We start from the raw sequence: 23,514 nt of genomic DNA, 5'->3' as shown, positions 1-23,514 counted from the left end.
AATCTTTTGTTTCAGTTCTTTTTATAAAAATTAACTTTAAGAATATATCATTTGTGCAAAATTCTTATCCCGTTTTACCTCTTATTTCCCGTTTTACCAACACTTATAGGTAAAAAGGGAAACTGTGCATCTGTTTGAATATAAATTTTTTTTGACTACGTTTTTCAGAATTATTCATAAGTTTGATAACAATGTTTTACATAATTGACTAATAAGAGACAAGCACCATAATGGAGTCTTATTTGACTTTATACTTGTGCTTCAGAAAATTTCAAAAGAAAAGTATCCCATCTTAGGCCCACCTCCCCTACATAATAAACTGTATACCTATAACAGGTACTTACGTACAAATTAAGAGTTATCACTTATTTTGTAGAGCCTATTACTCTTTTTTTGAATCATACTATCCTAAACATATTAAATAAAAAAGAATTTATCACGTTTTTGATGAATTTATTAGATACCTTAAAACAAAATCATTACAGTAAACGTTTAAATATATAAAATTATATTAATAATCACAAATACGTATATCATCATCTTCACCTGTTGGATTTAATCCCGTATACAAGTACAAGGTGATTATTTACTATCTTCTTTATTTTTACACCAGCTTAGGTTAAATTTAACTGCTACTTTATACAATTAATTAAAATCTAAACAATTTTTTATGTACAAACATAGATTTCTGTTATTTTTACAAACCTGTAACATCACAGGGTTATCTACAGAAAATCAAGAAGAGTATGTCACTGCGATGCATACTAAATTATTTTAATCGCAACCACTTTATCTATTTTTTTTCTCGTTTAAACTCATTTAAGTTGTTTTCAAGAAGCTGTTTTTCCAAATATATTTTTGAGAGCAAATTACAAATGGCAACATAAATTAGTTTCCGATCTGTATTTAAAGGTAAATAAAGCTTTTATTTTGCAATTTGTGGTTTATTACCAAAAAATTATTGAGCAAATTTAGATGCTGCTTACATCAGTTTAAAACAAGCTATTAAACAGCTCTAACCCATATTGTCCTGATCAGAATTATAAATGTTGTTGTTCTGAGATGTTTGTGGTTTTAAAATTATAATATAATTGAGTCGATTAATATTATTTTTTAATTACTTACGAGTAATTTTTTGTCCTTCATTTTAGCATCTATGTTTGTACATGTAAATTTTTTACAACTGAATCATGATTATAAATAAGGAATGCTCTTTGTAATATGTTTATTACTAATTCATTTTCATCAAGCCTTTTCTTATTAATACCTTTGCCCCTTTTCTTGGCCTTTCCTAGATCAAGGCTTGATATTTTGAATATTAAACTAGTATCACCGAATGCATATTATGAGAAAACAATCATTCTGTAATAATTTTTTTTTTTTAATAAGACTTACAGAATCAAATACGTTCAAATTGAAGATTAGAGCTTTTATTCTTACCTTTATTTAATAGATCGGTACATAATTTAGTGTATCAAGTGCTTCACAATTAAGAAATAGCTCAGTAATCGCTCATTACCATCAAGATTCTCGCATCTACTTCTGTACATTAGCCTCCACCATACGCCTCCACATGAATTTCTATTTTGCGCAAGTTGCATCCAGTTATGTCTCCATTCCAACAATTTCTTAGTCCACCTATCATGGCTGAGCCATGCTACATTTTCTGAAAATCCATTTTAGCCCTGATACTTTTTCTAGGAGGATTTCTATTTCCATTCTTCTGTGAATCTCTTCGTTTTTAACGCGATCTGTAAGTTTAATTCCTAACGTTGATCTTTCTATTTTTCTCTCTGCAAAGTTTATTAGCATTATTTTTAGTGAGCGTTAGTGTTTCAGATCCATATGTTATAACAGAAATTATGCATTAATTGTATACTTTCTCTTAAAGCTCATAGAGATTTCACTAGTCAATGTATCCTTCACTCTTTTATTTATGACTAAGATATCTGTATTGTCTAACCTCTTCTATGGTGTTGTTTTTTAATTTTATTACTTCTCCGATGATCAAGTTTGTGAAAAAATTTAATTTATTTGTTTTATTTGCAACCAGACTTCTTTGGGTATCTGTAAAAGTTCATTACCCTTCCACTACACGCGCGCGGATTGACAGTCCGCGTTTGATTGAAATATAGAATTTTTCGCATATCTCCCACTATTTTCTGTAGCCGCTTTGTAAGTCTTCATCCACTCTGCTGCTTTAGACTGAGAAGTTAGTAAGTCAACTTATTTCCAAATTATAAGCAAATGCGGATTGAAAGTCCGTGCGCGTGTACTGGTGTAGCTGACATAGGTTTTATATTTATTGGAGTATTTAATTAACAAAAGGTAAGATCATATTTTTTTCAACTTATGTGAGCATATGTTCCCATATTATTATGTGCGAATTATTCTGTTTTCTGCATTATCTTATAATCAAAATCTATTTTTTTCAGATGACGTCTTCAGAATCAAAGCAGAACCGCCTTCAAAAGTTGATGGAGGAACCATTATTAGATGATGAGGAAGAAGAACTTTCAAATTATTTTACGGCACTTAAGATTTATTAATTTTGAAACTCGCGAAGAACGCGAGAAGCTGGACAAGTATACGGAAAAGATTTGATGCCTTCTTTACCAACTGCAAAACTGCTTACAGTCATTTTGTAACAGTGGATGAAAAACTGGAAGCGTTTCGAGTGTTGCTCATTTAGGCAATATATTCCAAATAAACCCAATAAATATGGGATTAAAATTTTCGCCCTAGTTGATGCCAAGTGTTACTTTACTTCAAATCTTGAAGTCTATGTAGGGCAGCAACCTAATGGCCTTATGCTGTGAGCAACTCTCCCAATGCGTTAGTTTTGAGATTATGTAAACCTATATATGGATCAGGAAGGAATATTACTACCGATAACTGGTTCACAAGTATGATTTTTATTTATCATTTTAGTCACTTTTTTAAAATAGTTCATATTGTCTCTACAGTTTATTTTATGTTAATATCCCACATTTTCTGTATTTCGATTTTGAAAATTGTTTTATTGATTGTAGAAATATAAATTTCCATTCTTTTTTAATTCGGTCTTATTTACGTATTTTAAAAATTAATTTATTTTTATCCGATTCTTTGTTTACCTTCTTTCTTTACTAACGAAAATAAGAGAGCTATACTTTTGAAACTTATTCGGTTACATGATTCAGTTGCTGAACTAAAGAAATTATTTCAAATTCGAAAAATATGTAGCTCTGTTTCTTTACACACAAGAAGCAACAAATTCGAATATATATCTATATACCGAGTACCGAGGGAAGCTACAAGGTGTATACTTTAACAAAGTGCGTTTACAAGGATTAAATGTAGTTTTTATAATTATAAGAAACCCTAAATCTGTAAGTAGGTACTGATCATAAGCGATGTGTTAACTAACTATACCTTGTATGCCTTACTTCTAGTCGGAATTTCAAATTAAATTCAGTTAATCTGAAAATAATTTTGTTTTACAGGAATATTCTGGTTGTTTTTAATATGTACAAAAAATGTACGTATACAAGAATTAAAACATTTTAGATCAAAGGCTATTTAGGTTCCTGTTTAACCAAAAACCTCTCCTATGGACCCTTGTTTATAACAACGTGGAGAAGGACTAACTTATAAAGCTAGGAAAACTGAAGGGGAAACACCATTTATGGGAAACGAAATCCTCATCATCAAAGGGGGAAAGGGTGGGGAAAAGAAAGGGGAAATAAATAGATGTTAAAAACTCATATTCTGGAATTAAAAAAAAAAGATATTTATTTTCTGAAAAAATAAGAAGCACTTGAAATATATACTCATCTCTCACGCATAAAAACCTTAATCGGAGGTCGCAGAAGACTTCACAGTGTATCAGAAAATATGCTTTTAACTTGAGGAAGTATAGACTCTTAAAAACCATTGGCCAAATAACTACTGAAAAAATAGATGCCATGATTTGCAATCTGACTTTTTTCTTAGAAATACACAAAATTCGTAGTAAAGGTAGTACTAGATACTCTCATCCAAGTATAGGAAAATCCAAGCCTCAGTACTTAAGAGGGTATACAATAAACTACAATCGGCATCAACATAAACTGAATATAGCGATTTATTACATTTATGTTATATTAAAATGATAGTGATGTATGAACAATGAAAAAAGAAAATACGAAGAAATTTGAAAGATATGAAAGGACAATGCTCTGAGCTGTACATGGAGGAAAAACACGGTAAAAGGTTGGATGCGATAAACAAATAGTGAGCTAGAGGAACTGTATAACGAAGCAAACAACAGTCGCGTCATAAAGGCACAGAGAGTAAGATGGATGGAGCACGTGATGAGAATGGAAATGAAGAGGATGCCAAAGCTGATCTTAAAACAAGGTTCAATCACAAAAAAAAGAAAGGACAACCCAGACAAAGATGGTTTTATGGCGTATAGGAACATCTCGGAAATAGGGAATTGATGGATTTGAAGAAAGAGCATGAAAGGGAAAAAATAAAATTAAGAACAGGTATATTAGGGACAGTCTATGGGTTGCATCAATTGATTAACTGATGCCAAAATTAGAAAACATAGGTTAAGTTGGTTTGGGCATGTTCAACATCGAGTCGCTAATAACCCAATACAAGGAATCTTCGATCTAGTAGTTCCTAGAAAAAGTAAGTTAGGAAGATAAAAGATCGCCTGGAAGGAGAAGCTTAAGCAGGACATGTTGGAAATGGGATTGATATTGGTGTTACCCACGCTAGAAACGTATGGAGATATTTGTGATTAGGGAAGCCGACCCCTCACAAATATAAACACAAAGAGAATGATGATGACAATGATGTCAATTAAATAGCAATTTCAGGTCTAAAAATGTATTTAAAAGCTATTAAGCATATAAACAAATTAATTCAACCAAATATATATCCATCCTATGAATAATTTAAAAATCATCCAGAACATTCCAGACAGATTTTGAAAAGCTGGTAAATTGAAACGTCTGTGTTTTTAAAATATGCGAACTTTTTAGAATATTGCTGATGATACAAGAAAGTGCATAAGTGAGAATTTCCGTTGTTATTTTAATTATAGTTATCCGATACTTCTTTTCAAGTATTATCAGCGTTTCATTATTCTTAAAGTATCTAACCTTACAATTATTTGTGGAGTTAAAAATATTAATCGTATAATGTATTCTTTGAAATATTTATTGATCTTTAATGATCTTTAATAAGTATTGCAAAAACTTCGCTTTTAAATAAAAACAATGGAGAGGGTAAAGGGATTTAATTTTGATTGCCTTAAGTTTTTACAGGAAGAGTTTTTCCAAAGGTAGCTAAAATTTGAAGTTAACGTTTTACGTATTTTAATGTCTAGTATTGACTAGTAGTTATTGTCATTTCTGATATGTAAACTTTTATTGAATAGATTTCTTCCTCGAGATAGTGATACCAATTTTTAAGAACATAAGTACCTGTACAGAATTTTTTTATTAATTTTTTATTTATTTGCCTTTTTATATGCTTTTAAGGAAGGCATTGCCAATGTTTTTATTTTTAAACTTATAATATTTGTTTTTGTACTTTTGTAAACATTTTTCATTTTATTTGGAATTCTTTTAAGGAACTGTTTTCATTGATATTCGCTTTTTTTCGTAAAGTTTTTTTCTTTCCTTTTTAGCTCGTGCCTCTTGGACTACTTTTCATCACTAGGGTATTTTCTTTCTAATGTATATCACATTAGACTTTAACTGTCCACTTACTTTACTAATTTTTTTTTATAATAACGTTTCGAGATATCCATATTACATGTTTGTTTCTCACACTATTTCAATATACATATTTTAATGGTATTCATCCATGATCCAGATCCTTTGAGCCGTTCTACAATGTTTTCCTTCTTCTTATATGCATGCCTTATCCTCTAAGGACATTGGCGATCATCACTGCCCATTTGACTTTTTCTGCAGCAGATTTAAAGAGTTCTATTGTTGTTTTTCCACGCTACTGCTTTAAATTTTTCAGCCAGGACGTGCGTTGTCTCTCCGAACCTCTTTATTATTTTACTTTTTGTTGCATAACCAATCGCATTAACTCATATCTTTCATTTTTTAGTATATGAACAAAGTAGCTCATTTTTCGTTATTTAAATTATAGTGCTTTTATTTCTTTTGTTATGTTTTCCTTACCTTTACCTTTAACCTTTAAAGCAATTGTATACAAACATGTTTACAAACGTTATTATAACTTCTTCTTGACATGATATTCTATATTTCCCTACGCTTCTATTTCCTTTGATCTTTCTCTGCATAATCAGTTAAAGCAAGGTGTATGACTCTTCACGTGTAATGTGTTTAAAGTATTCCCATTTTCTTGTTTTAATTGCCATTCCATTTCATAAAAGAAAGTCGAGAAAATGTAGCATCCCGGCTACCTAAACCTTAGCTTCAACTTTAAATCTTATGTGTAGTGCCCCTTGAATTTTGCCCGAGCTATTTCTGATCCTGATTTAAATTTCCTGGAACTAATCATCTGTGGAATTAATCATTGTTCCCAGATATGCATAGTGCCCCTTGAATTTTGCCCGAGCTATTTCTGATCCTGATTTAAATTTCCTGGAATTAATCATCTGTGGAATTAAACATTGTTCCCAGATATGCATAGGTTTCCACTTGTATGTCATTGGTTTCGTTTATTAAAAAATTTTTGTTTTTTCTTGGAGTTTTTGATATTCTCATAAGTTTTTTTCTTTTTATGTTTACTGTTAGACCATTCTTGTTCATACTTGGCTATTCTTGTCACGTCTCTGAAATTATTCAATATTTTCCGCTATGATACAATGCCCGCTCTTTACATTTGTTCCAGCTGTTTTATCCTCAAGAGCTTTTTTCAGGATCTCTTTGGAGTAGGCATCTTCCGCCAAAGATTGGCGATAATACTAATCCCTACTTTACCCCACGTCTAATTTCAATTTCCCCTGACAGCTGTTCATTAAAGCATAATTTTGTTACCTGTTGTAATAGGTGTATATTTATTTAAAAAATTAAATCAAAATCCAGATTACAATAGTTGATTTTTGATCAGAAAGCAGTGGGTGGGTTTAAATTGAAAACTACGTAATTAAAAGTATTAAATCAAAGGACATGATGTCGATAAATATATATTTAATTAATAAAATGCAATTACTGCAGTCCAAAACTCTTGAGAATGCTGTTTCGAGTGGGACATACCGTTTCCGGACAGTTAAATCTATATCCATCATCATGTCGTTTAATTTAATACTTTTAATTATGTAGTTTTTAATTTAAACTCAACCACTGCTTGGTAACGCGCTTATTAGCGCAAGGACTTCAAAGTTCACTAAAGACGGACTGATAAGTTCGTTCGTTCTGAACAAAAATCGACTATGGCAAACCATTTGGATTTTTTTATTTACTTTTTAAATGAAATATACACCAATTACAACAAAAGCTTTCACTTTCACAGAAGAACCTGACAGATTCCTAGTCTGTGTCAGATAGTGTTTTATCAATGCCTATGTCCAGTTTATGATTTGTTCGGTTATGGATGACTTTTAGTAGTAACTTTAGCACATGAAACATCAAGCTAATTGTACGGTAATTGCCGCATTCTCTTGCGTTTTACGTGTTGAAGAAAGAAATAAAGATCGAACTCAACCAGTCTTTGGGTAATACGCCTAAACTGGTGCCACTAAGACGTCAATATGCTTCTGATCCATAATTTCTCCGACTCTTCATTGTTTTTAATGCATATAATATTTCTTCTTTTGTAATATCCGGACCTATTTCTTTTGGAGTAAGTTCTATGTGCTCTAGATCTCCTGTTCCTTCATTGAACAGTTCCAGGATGTAGACTGTTGTGTGACTTGTACTTTCTCATCCGTCTGTGTTATAGCAATTCCGTGTCAGTCCAAAACTGCACCAATGAAATTTTGTTTTGTCTTTTCTACTATTTCTTTAATTTTCTTGTGTACATTAAAGAGATCGTATCTTTTTTCTGTGTCTCGTGTATACACAAGTACACAATCTTTATATTGATCGCTTGAAATTTAGATATTTTTGTTTTGTTTTAGTTTTCAGTTTAGGTGAAGGTGAAAATTTTATAAAGAACATATTTTTTAAATCCACAAATAATTAATACATAATTAATTATATCTAAATAGGTATAGAATTAAGAAAGGATCACAAGTTTGCTTTCAACATGGAGTAGTGGGATTTGGATATACATATGTATAAGGTTAAAACCTTGAAGTCAACACTTTTCTCTACCTTTAGTATTACTATTATTAAATCTAAATCAAAATTTCAATAAATTACTTCTATTTACTAGTTTTCTAAAATCCTTACATATTTTTTTTATATACTCGCTAAACCTCGGAATCCTTGTGATGACCATAAATAAAAATAGAATTAATGATTAAATTTTTTATGATAAAAATATCTGATTTTTTCTAACAACCAAATTTCTAAAGAATATCATGCTGCCTTGGGCAAAAGCCAAAGTTCCTAATTTTCTCTACTAATTGTTAATGCTAGCAAAATACAGCAAGTAAACAATACGTATGTCATTTCATAGTATCTATATATTGTACGTATATCCACCTGAGGGTCGACTGTAACTTATATCACTTAATTTTTTTTAATAAATAAAAAAATCAAACCAAACAATTTATAAACGCGACCAAACGCTCGATCGTTACACCAAAAAAGTAGTCATCTGGTCATCATAGCGGAGAAAAATGTTGATTTTCTTTTATTTTAAAAATTAGCTTCTTCTGTGAAACAGATTAGTTAGTGGTTTCTTTGTCAGCATCTTTACGGGTCATATGCCCTCTAAATGAGGCTTGTATCTTCACAGCTGCCTTGTTTAGATCTGGATCTGTGAGATCAATATCTAGTTCTTCTTCTGGATCCTAAAAAATAAAAATATATTATAACGGTAATTAAGCAGGTATAAGTTTATTGATAAATGCATAAAACAAACTGGTCAACGACGGTTGGCACAAATCCAGTTAGGATATCTACTGCATGGGCAGGACGAAATTAGAATAGGGCTCTAAAGTAGAGAAGACGAAAATATGGACGCAAAAAGCAAAAATTTTCGATTTTTTTCAGTTTCTGTTAAATTAAAAATTAAGCATAAACTTTGTCACATTATGGTCTTTTAATGTTATACCTAAACGTTACATGTTTGTTATTTTTCTTTTAATAATTATTTTATTTTGATTTCTTTTGATTTTATTCATCTAATAATTTTTCATTTTACTATTTTGATTCTAAAAATAGTTGGCGCTCAACTCAATCCTTTGATTAACTTTCTATTTCCTAAATATTCTGTCATCTAAATTCCAATTTTCATTTTCACTAAACGTTATAATTCCTTTATTCATACCCTATTATGTTCTATGAGATGATAAATTATATATTAATTTCTATGCCTCACCTTACTCGACAGTATGTCTGTCAGTTGGCAACTTTGCTCTGTCATACCACTTCTCATTGCCACAATTCTGTGCAGGTGGATTATATTTTTTTTTCATATTGTGTTATGCTTATTTAAGTTGATGCTTCGATTGAAAATTCAGTTTATATATTAAGTTTTTTCATGGGTTTTTTTTGGCCTTATTTGTGTCCAGCTTTTTGGGTGAAGAACTCGACCAGGAAAGTTGTGAGTTTTATTGTTCTTCATTGGCTGCCAACTTTCGGAGGTAGTTGGCACCCACCGTTTCCGATGAGTCGTTTAATGGTTACAGTCTGCTTTACGACAGATCCCGCCTGGACTAGTGGGATTTCATCAGTCTGCTGGCGGTCACCTCGACTTTTCGACCGATACGTTTTAGCGCAATGGTTTAACTTAAAGTTATTTGTATGAAAGAAAGAAAGCTGCATATTAGAATTAATGAAGGATATATATTGGGGAATAAAGGGGTAGAATGCGAAAACATGGAGTTGATTCCACTTTACTCCAATTATCTTCTTCTACTCAAATCCGTCTCTCACCTTCACGATGGTGTCCCCTCTGTAAACCGAGCAACCAACTAAAGAGCCGGTATCTAACCCGGGTGGAAAGTTCCTGGGTCCGGAACTGACGAGAGCGAACAAAAACCTTTTGTTATGAGAGCTACAAAGAAATAAACCGGACTATCTAACCTAGGACGAACTCGCAAACGAAATAAGGATGATTTAAAAATTTGTACGTGGAACGTAAAAAGCCTTTATCAGCCTGGAGCCACGGCTCTGCTCATACAAGAAATGAATAAAACCAAACAGATATTATTGCTTTACAGGAAATAAGGTGGACTAGCTCAGGCATCCTGGAAAAAAATAACTGCAATATTTACTACAGTGGACATCCTACCCGACACGAATTTGGTACCAGTTTTATTGTAAGCAGCAAGGTCAAACATAGTGTAATTTATTTTAAAGCTATTAATTGATCATAGGATATTCCGCATAAGACTTAAAGTTAAGTTCGCCAATATTAGCATTATAAGCTTCCATACTCCAACGGAAGAAAAAGAGGATGATGAAGACATGTTCTATGAGGCACTAGACCGAGAGTACGATGAGTGCCCAAAAAATGACATCAAAATAATAGCAGGAGACTTTAATGCCAAAGTCGGAAGAGAGAATATATTTTCGCCCACTATCGGAAAAGAGCCTACACGTAGACTATAATGATAACGGTCTCAGAATCATAAACTTTGCGATATCTAAGAGCATGGTAATAGCTGGGACATGATTTCCCCTTAAAGATATACATAAGGGATCTTGTAAATCTCCTGATAATGAAACCATTCACCAAATATATCATATAATCATCGATGCAAGACACTGCTCTAACTTATTAGATGTTAGGTCTTTTAGAGCAGCAAACATAGACAGTGATCACTATTTAGAAGACATAGAAGATCAAATGAGGACAGAAAACTTAGAAAAAGAAGAAGACATTAACCAACTATGGGAAAATATATGAGATATTGTGTTACATAAATCGGTTGAAATAATGGGCAAAATAGTCAGAAAAAGAAACCATTGGTTTGATCATGAGGGCGAAATGGCCACAAATAAAAAAAAACGCAGCATATCAAAAAAACATCAACGCAGATTGTACATGGAGAAAAACAGAAGAGTATAGACGTCCTAGAAGAGAGGAAAAACATATTTATCGACGTAAGTAGAGGGAATACGAACAGAACGACGTAAGTAAGAAATTTCCTTAGTAAAAAGTTAATATTTAATACCACAAATCTTTAAATAATATCCTTCGAGAATTTAAATCACTATTAAAAATTTGTAAAGACACTTACGGTAAAATTATACATGATAAAAACTCAGTTCTTAACAGATGGGCACAACATTTCAGCAAACATTTAAATATAACCGATATTGAAGGATGTTACTACACAGACAATCAACAAAATCTATAACGTCAACTACACAGTAAAGACCCAACAAGAGAAGAAGTGTCAAATGCCATTCTAAAACTCAATTATAATAAGGCCCCAGGAATCCATGGAATCTGTTCGGAAATGTTTAAAAAAGGGGGTGATTAACTTTTTGCAGCAATCCATAAACTAATAATACTTATATGGCAGAATGAATTGGTACCAGAAGAGTGACTAAAGGAAATAATAATATGTCCGTTGCATAAAAAGGGTGATCAACTGGAGTGTAAGAAATATAGAGGCATTTTACAAAGGATATTGTTATATCAATGCGAATTTACTGCTGGAAAGTCAACTACACAGATCAAATCCAACTTGAGTTCTATCTCACAGATGGAACTCAAGTTGTAAAAATTAACCAATTTTTGTCATCTACTATCAATGTAACCTCAGGTGTCCACAGGGTGGACATTTATCTCCTCTGCTTTTTAATTGTTTTGTAAATTATATAAAAAATTGTTTTTATCATAGTAATATTCTTCTCTATGCTGATGATCTAAAAATTTATAGTCATAAAAAATTTCAATGACTGTAGTTTATTACAGAATGATTTAAGTAGTTTATTGGATTGGTGTAACTTAAATGCTTTGAATTTGGACATAAATAAATGTAAGCTAATGCGATTTTTTAGAAACAAACATCCGATTTCATTTCAATATCATATTGGATCGAATATTTTAGAGGCAATCACAATATTTAAGGATCTTGGGGTCATTTTTGACCCTACAGTAAGCTTCAGGGACCACCTTTCTTACGTTTCTAATAGATCCATGAAACTTTTAGGTTTCATGAAACGTATCCTCTCTGAATTTGATAATATTTCTTGTCTCAAAAATATTTACTGTTCCCTTATTAGATCGGTTTTGGAATATGGTAGCAATATTTGGTCTGCTCATTATAAATGCTACAAAGATCTATTAGAAAGAGTACAGAAAAAGTTCTTAAGATTTATTGCTTTTAAATTGAGAATACCTGTAAATGAAATTGAGTACATTGTTTTGCAATCTTTACTTATATTGCCAACTCTTGAAGAAAGGCGAATATTGATAGATATAGCATTTATATACACATGAATACGAGGAGGCATTAATGCTAGTGCTCTTTTGGAAAAGGTTTACTTCCATACTCCCTGTAGAGACACCAGATCCCAAGACTTATTTTATTTAGAATTTCAGAATCGAACTTATACTGTAAATAAACCCTTACAGAGAATATGTAGGAATGCAAATAAATATAATAGTAATGATACCGTAAATAGTTCGTAAATAAGTCCATAAATAAACATTACATTACATTATTTTTATTAATAGTTATTTATTGTATAAGACGATAAAATTGTACTTTATCTTCGAGAGCGTTTTTTAGCGTCAAGACGCTAATTATGCTCGAGAAGATAATGCGATTTTATCGTCGTGTGCAATACAACATTTTTTTCTATAGCAAGACTTCAAGTTCAGGTGAAAAATAGAACTTTAAAGAAAATTGTAATTTTTAGCACAAAAATCGCAATTGTGTTGCTCGTTGCTAGGGATACGAATTACTCTGTCAACAAATGTTACGTTTTGGTTTTTGCGGAGAATATTGTTAATAAACGAGTACAAGTTGTGATGCTCCAAAAATAGATATTTCTAATAATGTTAATTGTAAAATTTCATTTGTTTCTAATCCTTAATGTGTTTGAATTTTTAAATTTTATTGAATAAAAAAAAGTTAAAACATTTTATCTACTCTTGCTGTTAAAGTGTCACTTTATATACCCTTGCGGTTAAAGTGATACTTTATCTACTCAAAACCGTTGCTATGGCAACACTTTAACATTATCTGTGGAAAAAAATAAATTAATTATGGTTTTTTTATTTATGCGGCAGCTATATTTGTGTAAGATAAAAACGAGACTTTGGGGCTGGTGTCAAAAATTGCCATTAAATTTTAGTTTCTACCTGCTTAGTGTCGAAGTTTTGTACGCTCCCATTAAATATTCAAATTATGAAAATAAAAAAAATATTTAACATCAAATTTTGATAATATTTTAAAGTGACCATTTTGTGTACCCCCGAGTTTAATACAAAACACAATAAGATTTAAAGTTATCTCCTAACAGGTTAGGTTATCTCCTAAAAAGTTTATATTTTGTGACTTACACTGGTTCTACGTTGTTAGCAGACAATAATTTGATCCCAGAATATAGATTTCATATAACTATATATAGATTTTAATTCCTAAACGATCGAGATGGTCCAATAAGTTCATATCCTTGATTAATGCAGCCAATAATCACGTGATTAAAATCTTATATAAACTCAATTATAACGCCATCCTATGATTCTAAGAAAATATGTCAATCCAAATGCGAATAATAAATAGCAACGAACAGATATAAAATAAAAATTAAATTGTCTACTATTCCGTTACATTAAACGAAATACATTTATAATTTGAGCACTCAAAATTACCTTCATTCAAACCGAACAATTACTCTACTTTCGAATGCTCGAGTTGAAAAATAGAGCTCACAGTTTAAAAAGTAAATTAACTCGTTATATTGTAGTTTCCTCAACTGCCATTAAACTTTGTTTTATTAGGCAAGTTCTATAGATCTTTCTGGTTCTTAGCTAAGAGCGAACAATAAGAAAATATTAATAATGTAATATTGAGCGTCTTAAAAAGCATAAAGGAAATACTAAACTGTTTTAGTAGTTTGAATATGAGCTCATAATTTGTTAAACTTAACGCACTTATTACATCACGTTATTGTATATTTTTAATTTGGGTTTATATATTTTAAGTTTAGTTTATGCTTATGATTTTAAATTATAGTTTGTATGTTTTATTAGATTTATTACTTAACTTTTTTTATTTAAACAAACATAGAGAACTAACATCAACCAACAAGGGTTATTAGTGGGGGGACATACACAGTAGTACATTTTGATAAATTAAAGTTTATTATAAATGTTTATGTCTTTTAGAAACTGCACTAAATCCGAGGTATTTGTCTTAAGCGCACTTCTTAGGTTTCCACTAATTCCTCGGCATGTTCTCTGAGGTTGGAACTGCGGGCAGTCAATTATCAGATGCTTCACGGTGAGTTGAGTAGAGCAGTAGATACAAATCGGAGCTGGTTCTTTGAAGAAGGTGCTGGTGTGTTAGTATTGTGTGGCCGATTCGAAGACGATTTACGATTACTTGATCTCTTCTTTTTCCTTGTTGTGGTAGGCTGGCGTCTACTCGAGGCTTTATTGTTTTCAATTTAGAGTCTGTTGCGTCCCAGGTTGCTTGCCATAAATTTATTATATGATTCATGGACTGTCGTTTATGGTCGGTGTGGGGATATTTAGTAATTTCTGGAACATTTTCATTTTTGATGGATTTTAATGCCAATTGATCAACTTCCTCGTTGCCTTTAATGCCAATGTGTGAAGGTATCCAAATAAATGTAACCTTTTTATTTATATGGTGTAGTGCATTAAGTTCATTTCTTATATTTTGTGCAATAGAATGGCTAGGGAAAAGTTGATTAATTCCATGAATTACGCTGAGTGAATCTGATCATTAAAATATTATTTTCAGTCATTGAAGAGGAGTTTTTGATAGCTTCTAATATCGCTGTGGTTTCCCCGGTGTAAATGCTGCAGTGCTGTGGAATTCTAATGGCATATTTGTAATTTTTATTTGTGAAGGCTGCGGCATGGACATTTTCAGTTTTTGATGCATCTGTGTATATTATGTGGTGGTTTGGATACTTCTCCATAATTTCTTTGAATGCATTAATGATAAGGTTAGGATTTGTGGTATTTTTTGTAGGTTTTGTAGGAAGGTTCTGTAGTATTTTAGCCCCAGATGTAATATTTTTGCATTTAATATAGACAACTAAATCATCGGCGTACCAGTTTGCTTTTATAGGAGGCTTAATTGTATTTATTACGTCGTTAAATGCAATTAAAAATAAAGTTGGGCTTAAAATAGAACCTTGTGGAACACCGTTGTCCAGAGAGATCTGGTTGCGAATTTTGATGTCTACAGATTCTGTGGTAATCTTGTGTGGAAAAGATCGGATCTAGTACAGAATCGCTAGAGTTTTTTTGAAATACGTCTACTAGAATTTCAGGAATCTCGTTTCTACAAGAGATGATTTGGTTGTTATATGAAAGTGCATTTATTGAGTAAGGTAAACTTGATCCTTTTATTTTCTTTATTTTGTTCCAGATTAAATTTGCTAGGGTAGATGTGTTAATGCTTCTAACATATTCAATCCAGGTCTCCTTCTTACTCTTTTTTATTAAGAATCGTGTACTAGCTCTCAATATCTTAAATTTTATTAGGTTTTGCTCTGTTTTGTGTCTCTTAAGAACGTTAAAGGCGTGCTTGCTAGCAGCCAAGGCCCGAGAGATTTCTTGATTCCACCAAGGTACCGGTTGCCTTTTACATGGTTTAGTTTTTCCTACAGATGTAGATGCACAATTTAAGATAATGTTCTTAAAGTCAGTGACGGTTTTGTGAATGTCATTTGTTATCTCATAATTTTCCATCTCGTCTTCCAAGTCTTTTTGAAAAAGTTCCCAGTTTGCTGATTTTATTTTCCATCTTTGATATGCATTCTGATTAAGAGGTTGGTTTGTCTCAATTGAGATAAGTAAGGGGAAGTGGTCACTGTCGTGCAGAGTTTTTGCTGTGATCCATTGAAACATGTGTGCTAGTGATGGGCTACACAGGGTCAGGTCAATTGCAGAGAACGATCCGTTATATGAATTGAATCTTGTTGGCTTTCCAGTGTTTAATAAGATTAAATTTGATTTATTTATCAGACTGTGTAGAAGGTTGCCACATTTGTCGATTTTTTGGCCACCCCATGCTTGGTGATGGCAGTTAAAATCGCCTAGAATTACTTTGGGATGGAATAGTTTTTCTATGAGTGCTGTTAGTTCATTTATGTCGTCTTGGTTAGGATGCGGTAAGTATATATTGCAAACATTGATGTTTTTACTGTAGGTAATTGAAACAGCCACAGCTTCCAGGTTTGTAGTAAGTGGAATGTTTTTTGCTTCAAGGTCATTTCGAATGAAAGTAGCTACTCCACCACTAGCAGGCATTCCTTTTATGTTTTTCAGAAATGGCACATAATTTCTAAGTCTTACAGAATTGTTTTTAAAGTGAGATTCTTCCAGACAAATTACAATGGAGGAGAAATTGTTTATAAGAAGTTTTAATTGCTCAAGGTGGGTGTAGAATCCGTTTAGGTTCCATTGAATCAAAAATGTATCAGACATTATTTATCCTGACTAATTGTGTCTTTGTCAGATTCTTCTGTAGATGAATAATAATTTAAGGATAATTTTTTCTTAATAGTTGTAATTGTTCTTTTTAAAGAGGGATTTTGAATATTTGAGTAAATAAAAGTGAGGATATCAATAATTTCGGATATTTCGTTGGTGTAATCTTTTGCTATAAGCTCAGGGTTTTTAGAGTTAGTGGCATTTTCTAAAAATAGGCATATTTCTGAAAAACCTATAGCAAAGGGCGGATTTTTTTGTTCTATTAAGTTTTTAATAGAGTCGAGGACAGCAAATGTGTTTTCAGTCGACTTGGCTCTTTTTTTTTGGTTTAGATGTTTTGGGAACAGAGAAGACGTCTTTTGATGTGGGATTATCAGAAACATCTGGAGAATTTGATAATTGTCTTTTGGCCTTATCTTTATTTAAAGGTGGGCTATCGTTGCTAGTTATAGATAGGGTAAGAGCTGGAGAGTTATAGGGAATGTTTACTTTAGAGAGAGTTTTATTGGTGGTTTTAGTTAGCTGTATATTAGTTTCGTTATTTGAATTAGGATTTTCAGGTACTTCTGTTTCCATTTGTTCACTGGGCAAATTCTTTTTATGAATGCAATCCACTTCTCGGTGTCCTATTGTTCGACATTTAGAACAATTAAATTCATCTATAGAAAGGTATATTCGATATGTTGTGGAATCAAAAGAAATGTTGAAAGAGTCTGTTATGGATAAGTTTTCTAATGGATTGATGTAAATTTGCCGCCGAAAACTCAGAACATGGTTATATTCTGTCTCAGACATACCCACTTGAAGAAATGTCATTTTTGATATGGCTATAATTCCCATTTTCTTGAGTTCATCTTCTATAACTTCGTTTGGAATGGTTGGACAAACATTCGAGATAACTAATCTTAATGCTGGAGTTATTAATCTGCGGACTTATACTTGCACGTTGCTAATTTTATTGTGTTTATGTGAATCAATGAGTTGGTCTACTATTCTTTTAGAAGATAAATAAATGCAAATGCAATTGTTTGCAATTTTCGAGGCAAAAACTATGTTCTTTGGAAGGACAAGTGATCCAATGGCAACTATATAATCATGAATTTTAATTCCTTCTATGGCAGATAGTACAATAGCTTGGTCTTTTGCCGGATATTTGAATGTAGTTAGTATGTTTGAGTATGTAGACGGTGTGGTATTTTGTGAAAGATTATTTTCCTTTGGATTCATTTTTAATTAATAATTTTTGTCTTTAAATTTATTTATCATAGTCAATTTTTTGCCCGTGCCAATCCGGCTCTGTATTATCAGCAGACTTTTAAATAAAAGTCGCTCTGGGAACCGGTCGGAGCGGCCTTTGAAATAATTTTGTTGACTTTCAGAATATGTTGTATTTTGTATTATTGAAATTATTAATTGTACTCACTGCAATTTCAGGCTAATCGATGAAAAGCACTGTGGATTTTCTAGTAAACATTTTCAACTATTTTTGTTCACTATAATCTATTAGATTTAAACGATATTATCGGAGCTAACCTAAATGTCTTACTTAACTTTGAAAGTAGAAATTTTTAACTTTTAATCTGTTTCTTCTTTTGTCTCCTTTTATGACATTTGAGATACAAATTTTGCCAACTAACTTTGTTACACAATACGCTTTTATTTTTTTTTAGTTGTGGTAGTGGCTAATATGCAGACCGAAGTGTACACACTTCACTGTGAAGGTATTCTAGTGGGTTGCTTGTTCGGATCTCAGCCAGAAAACACAAAGCTTAACGTATTATAAAGCTAGGGCCACACTAACGTTTGACTTTCATCATCGTATTAATTTACACACCAAAATTATGGATTAAACTGACTGGCCACACTTATTTTAGCGTGTAGTCTCTAGAAAACGAGTTTTTTAATCAAATAATTTCAAGATGGAAGTCGAAGTGCTATGCTGTTTTATTTTATAAGTGCGGATTATTCTTTTATAAATTTATTATTTTATAAGTGGATCAAACAAAAAACTAAAAGTCTTAAAGGAAGATAGTGAATGATAAAATTCCATATAAAACGGACACGGTAATTTTTACTTAATTTATGTATTTTGTACTTATACTTTGCATGAACGTTACACGAAAACAATGGGGAACAATATATTTAAGGATCTATTAGCTAAACCATACAGGCAATTCGAAAATTTAATCATAAACTTCCTTCCTTTTACTTTCTTGAATTATTGTAGAAAATTAATTTGGCATAATGTCTTAAAACCTATTGCTCTACAACCAGAATAAGCTTCTAAAGTGGTGATAGCATGTGCTCAATTACATAACTTTTTAAGAAAATGTAGTACCTCAGAATAATCTATACTCCACCAGGATATATTACCAATGGAGTAATAACAAAACCAGGAATTTGGAGACAAGATATAGGGGATGGTGAAGGTGCTGGCAAATCAATACGTCCAACCGCACGACGTTCAGGTTTATCAACAATCGAAGTTAGAAATAAAATTGCTAAATATTTCATAAACTAGGATTAGCACAAAACTGTTAAACGTTAAAATATGTTTTATAAATATCTACATGCTTATATGTTCCAATTTATAAATTGCAATAGTGTATCAAGCAAGTTAATAAGAAATAAAATAGGGCATTTTTTTATTTATTTATTAAAATAAAATGTATTGGCATTAAACAAATCAATGAAAAAACAAATCAAAAATATTAATACTGATTAAACTTTTGATCAGAATAAAGTAGTTTATGAGACAATATTTCGTTAAAAAAAGCAGAAGAATTTCGTTTAAAATTCGTTTTTGTGATTCTTGAGTAACGATGGGTGATTGCAAATCTCGATGCATACCTTCAGAAAGAGACTTCAATATTTTTGATGTACTATTTGATGTCTTTATTTCCTCAAAATTAATATTTACAGAATTTCTTGCTAGTGAAGCTGAACATAATAAACCACTTTCTACGTCAAAAGGTCGATTGTCACTAGCTGCCAACCATGATAGTACTTATGAACTGCGAGGAAATACTAAATTTTTGATAGAGTTCATTACGATTTCTCTCTAATCTAAATCATTGATTTTTCAAATTTTTGCCGTTATCATTGTGGCAAAATGATCATACTTATCTAAATTCTGCTTGTCGTTTTGACTTGATAGCGATTTTATGCACATCATCCTTGACAGAATAAAAGAACCGTCCTCTGTTTCCTGTAGCAGTAATGCATTGTTTAGTCATAAGTGTGTAGTGTCTGTCGGAAAGATCCGCGCCAATCCCTACGCTGGCTCCTACGCCAACCTCCCTCCAAGCCACGTTACCATTGACGGTATAAATGACCCTTTCTCTATTCACAGCACGAACGAGTAACGCATTAATTAGTGATCAGTGTAGTAGTGTCTGGGGGCTCGGAAGACAGACCCAGAAGCCCTGAAGAAGACATCGAAGAGAATTTTGAAAGCTCTGCGCATTGATAACCGACGCTGTTCAACCCGGAAGAATGTTAAGTTTATTATTAGTTCCTGTAATAGTATTAATCTTAGCTCTAGGTTTAATATATATATATATATATATATATATATATATATATATATATATATATATATATATATATATATATATATATATATATATTTATATAAAATTTGTGCACTCGTAAGTGAAAGGGATATTTTCGGTCAATTTGGAGATTAAAACAGAAAAGAGTTGTGCTACTTTATCTTTTTATTGAATACGTTTCGCCCACTGTTCAATGGGCATCATCAGTTCATCTAAAAGAATGGTATTAGCGATACATCTAATATAAAAAACAATAAGTAAACGATCTTACCTTTAAAAGATCTGTAGCATTAAGATATTAGTATGGTGAAGACACATCAAAAATTAATTTACTAAATAAAACAGCAAAAACACAGAATGCCGGAAGATTCCCAATTTAAGTAATTTTATATTAATTAGTTTTATAATTTAACTTTTAAAAACATTGATGGATTCTAAAATCTATCAAAAAAATTTTTTTTTAATAATATAACATTTCAAAATTGACAATTAAATTTTTTTGATAGATTTTAGAATCCATCAATGTTTTTAAAAGTTAAATTATAAAACTAATTAATATAAAATTACTTAAATTGGGAATCTTCCGGCATTCTGTGTTTTTGCTGTTTTATTTAGTAAATTAATTTTTGATGTGTCTTCACCATACTAATATCTTAATGCTACAGATCTTTTAAAGGTAAGATCGTTTACTTATTGTTTTTTATATTAGATGTATCGCTAATACCATTCTTTTAGATGAACTGATGATGCCCATTGAACAGTGGGCGAAACGTATTCAATAAAAAGATAAAGTAGCACAACTCTTTTCTTTTTTAATCTCCAAATTGACCGAAAATATCCCTTTCACTTACGAGTGCACATTTTTTATATTAAATTAAACGGTCATATTCCTTAAATATATATATATATATATATATATATATATATATATATATATATATATATATATATATATATATATATATATATATATATATATATATATATATATATATATATATATATATATATATGTAATAGTATTAATCTTAGCTCTAGGTCTAATATATATATATATATATATATATATATATATATATATATATATATATATATATATATATATATATATATATATATATTAAACCTAGAGCTAATATTAATACTATTACAGAAATTAATATTAATGTTTTGTATAAAATTTAGAGGTCGCTGATTAAATGAATTTAGAAAAATGGAGAAAAAATGCAATATTTTGACTGTAAATACCTACATTAACGAAAAATAGCAACTATCAATTGTGAATAATTAATTAGCTTTACACATTACTGTTGTCTGTACAAAGAATGTAGACTTACCCTTTGGTATATTGATGTATTAATAGAGTGAAGTAGAGTTGGTACCACGTCACGACGCCCGGGAACGCCGAGGCTCGATAGCACGAGAACCGATAAAACTGTGTGCGTTTCTATCGCTGCCTCGTGATGAAGTGTAAGTGTGTGTTTCCTTGAGACTTGATTTGGGATGATCAGAAAGAACCCTCTAACCGTTAAGTGGTTTATGGACAAGTGCATCTCATAAATCAACCGTATTGTAAGGGCGCTTCTGAATTAGCGACAATCCAATTCAATGGTCACAGTGTAACACGATACTTTACAAGTTTTATGTGTATTATCGACACAAAATAACAAGAGAAGTCAAATTCCAGTTTAACAATTTTACGAGATTTTATGAGATAACCGGAAACAATATATTTTAAAGCCAATAAGTTAGAATATGCCATTGAATTAGATCACATTATAGTACAGTAAAAGAAAAATATTGAATGTAAAATATGAAAATAGCTACCACATACTTTTCCAAACAATTAAACTCAACATTTTTATATATACTCAACTATTTATATATTGGATAAAAGTAGTTTTACCTGGATAGTTCGTGTATTATCCAAATTGGCTAGATATAAAAGGCAAAGGAGATTGATAGTTCATGATTTATCCTGGTCATTCTAGATATGATCTCAATGTGAAATGAATAAAGTAGTACAGTTTAAACTTGCATGTGAATAAGACTACTTACGTTTAAATTTTATTTGTTTTCCTTTCTTTATTAAGAATCTACTACAGAATTATTTTCCAAAAGACATAATTAGGCATTAAGAATATGATACAATTAAAAAAGCTATAAAAATCATATTCACGTTTACTCCAAATAAGAAACGATTACTTATTTGAACAAAATAATATAGTATTAACCGGATAAATCCAGACTTCTTCTTCTTCTAGTTCCATGACCGTTATCGATCGTTGGATATCATGTTGGCTACCATATTCGCTATCGTGACTTTATTGACAGAAGCTCTAAATAACGATCTAGTTGATTTTCCATACCATTGCCTTAGATTTTTCAGCCATGATGTTCTTCTTCTACCAGGACCACGATTACCTTGGATCTTTCCCTGAATGATCAGATGTAAAAGATCATATTTTTCAGGTTGTCTCATAATGTGACCGAAGTATTCCAGCTTGCGTTTCTTTATTATATTGACCAGTTATGTTGTTTGGTTCAGCTGTCTAAAGACCTCCTCATTTCTAACTCTGTCGACCCAGCTTATTTGCAAAAGTCGTCTGTATACCCACATCTCACAGACTGTCAAGCGTCTAAGGATAGCCTCAGTTAAAATCCACGCTTCCACTCCATACAGCAGGACAGGAAAGATGTAGCAAGATGTCATTCGAACTCTAAGGTCAATGCTAAGATCGTGACTGCAAAGTACGTTTCTTATTTTTACAAAGGCAGCTCGGGCTTGTTCTATTCGGCTTTTAATTTCTGCGGTTGGATCCCAGCTCTCATTGATATTACTGCCGAGATACACGAGTTTCTCTACTCTGTCCAGTGTGGCATCTCCGACTTTTATACCTCATCCTGTATATAATTTGGTTTGCTAACTATCATATATTTAGTTTTCTTAACGATTACATCCAGACTACAACGAAATATTCACATATATATAGCTTTTACACTATGCTTGGATAATTCTAACTCTATCCAGGCAATTCTAGTATTTTCAGATAATCGAGTCAAGTCAAGGATTGGCTATAAATGGTATAAGCCAGTTTGGTGAAGAACTTTATTCGAAATGTGAAATTACGTATATATATATATATATATATATATATATATATATATATATATATATATATATATATATATATATATATATAGGATATTTTAACTCGTTTTTAAAATTCCTCAA

At 31.4% G+C, this 23,514-nt stretch overlaps 1 protein-coding gene across 2 annotated transcripts in view; it reads right to left on the bottom strand.

The window, feature by feature from the left end:
• Positions 1–3,519: 3,519 nt before the first annotated feature.
• Positions 3,520–23,514, bottom strand: part of igl (IQ calmodulin-binding domain containing protein igloo) — an 838,464-nt gene continuing 818,469 nt past the window's right edge. For both annotated transcript variants that reach the window (XM_072519539.1, XM_072519536.1), the window contains exon 5: positions 3,520–8,917. In XM_072519539.1, the coding sequence (XP_072375640.1) occupies positions 8,792–8,917 (126 nt within the window). In that variant the 3' untranslated portion in view covers positions 3,520–8,791. The remainder of the gene's footprint in view (positions 8,918–23,514) is intronic.

This window comes from Diabrotica undecimpunctata, chromosome 1, assembly GCF_040954645.1.
Source record: "Diabrotica undecimpunctata isolate CICGRU chromosome 1, icDiaUnde3, whole genome shotgun sequence".
NCBI lineage: Eukaryota > Metazoa > Arthropoda > Insecta > Coleoptera > Chrysomelidae > Diabrotica > Diabrotica undecimpunctata.
This window is presented reverse-complemented; position numbering and strand designations above follow the sequence as displayed.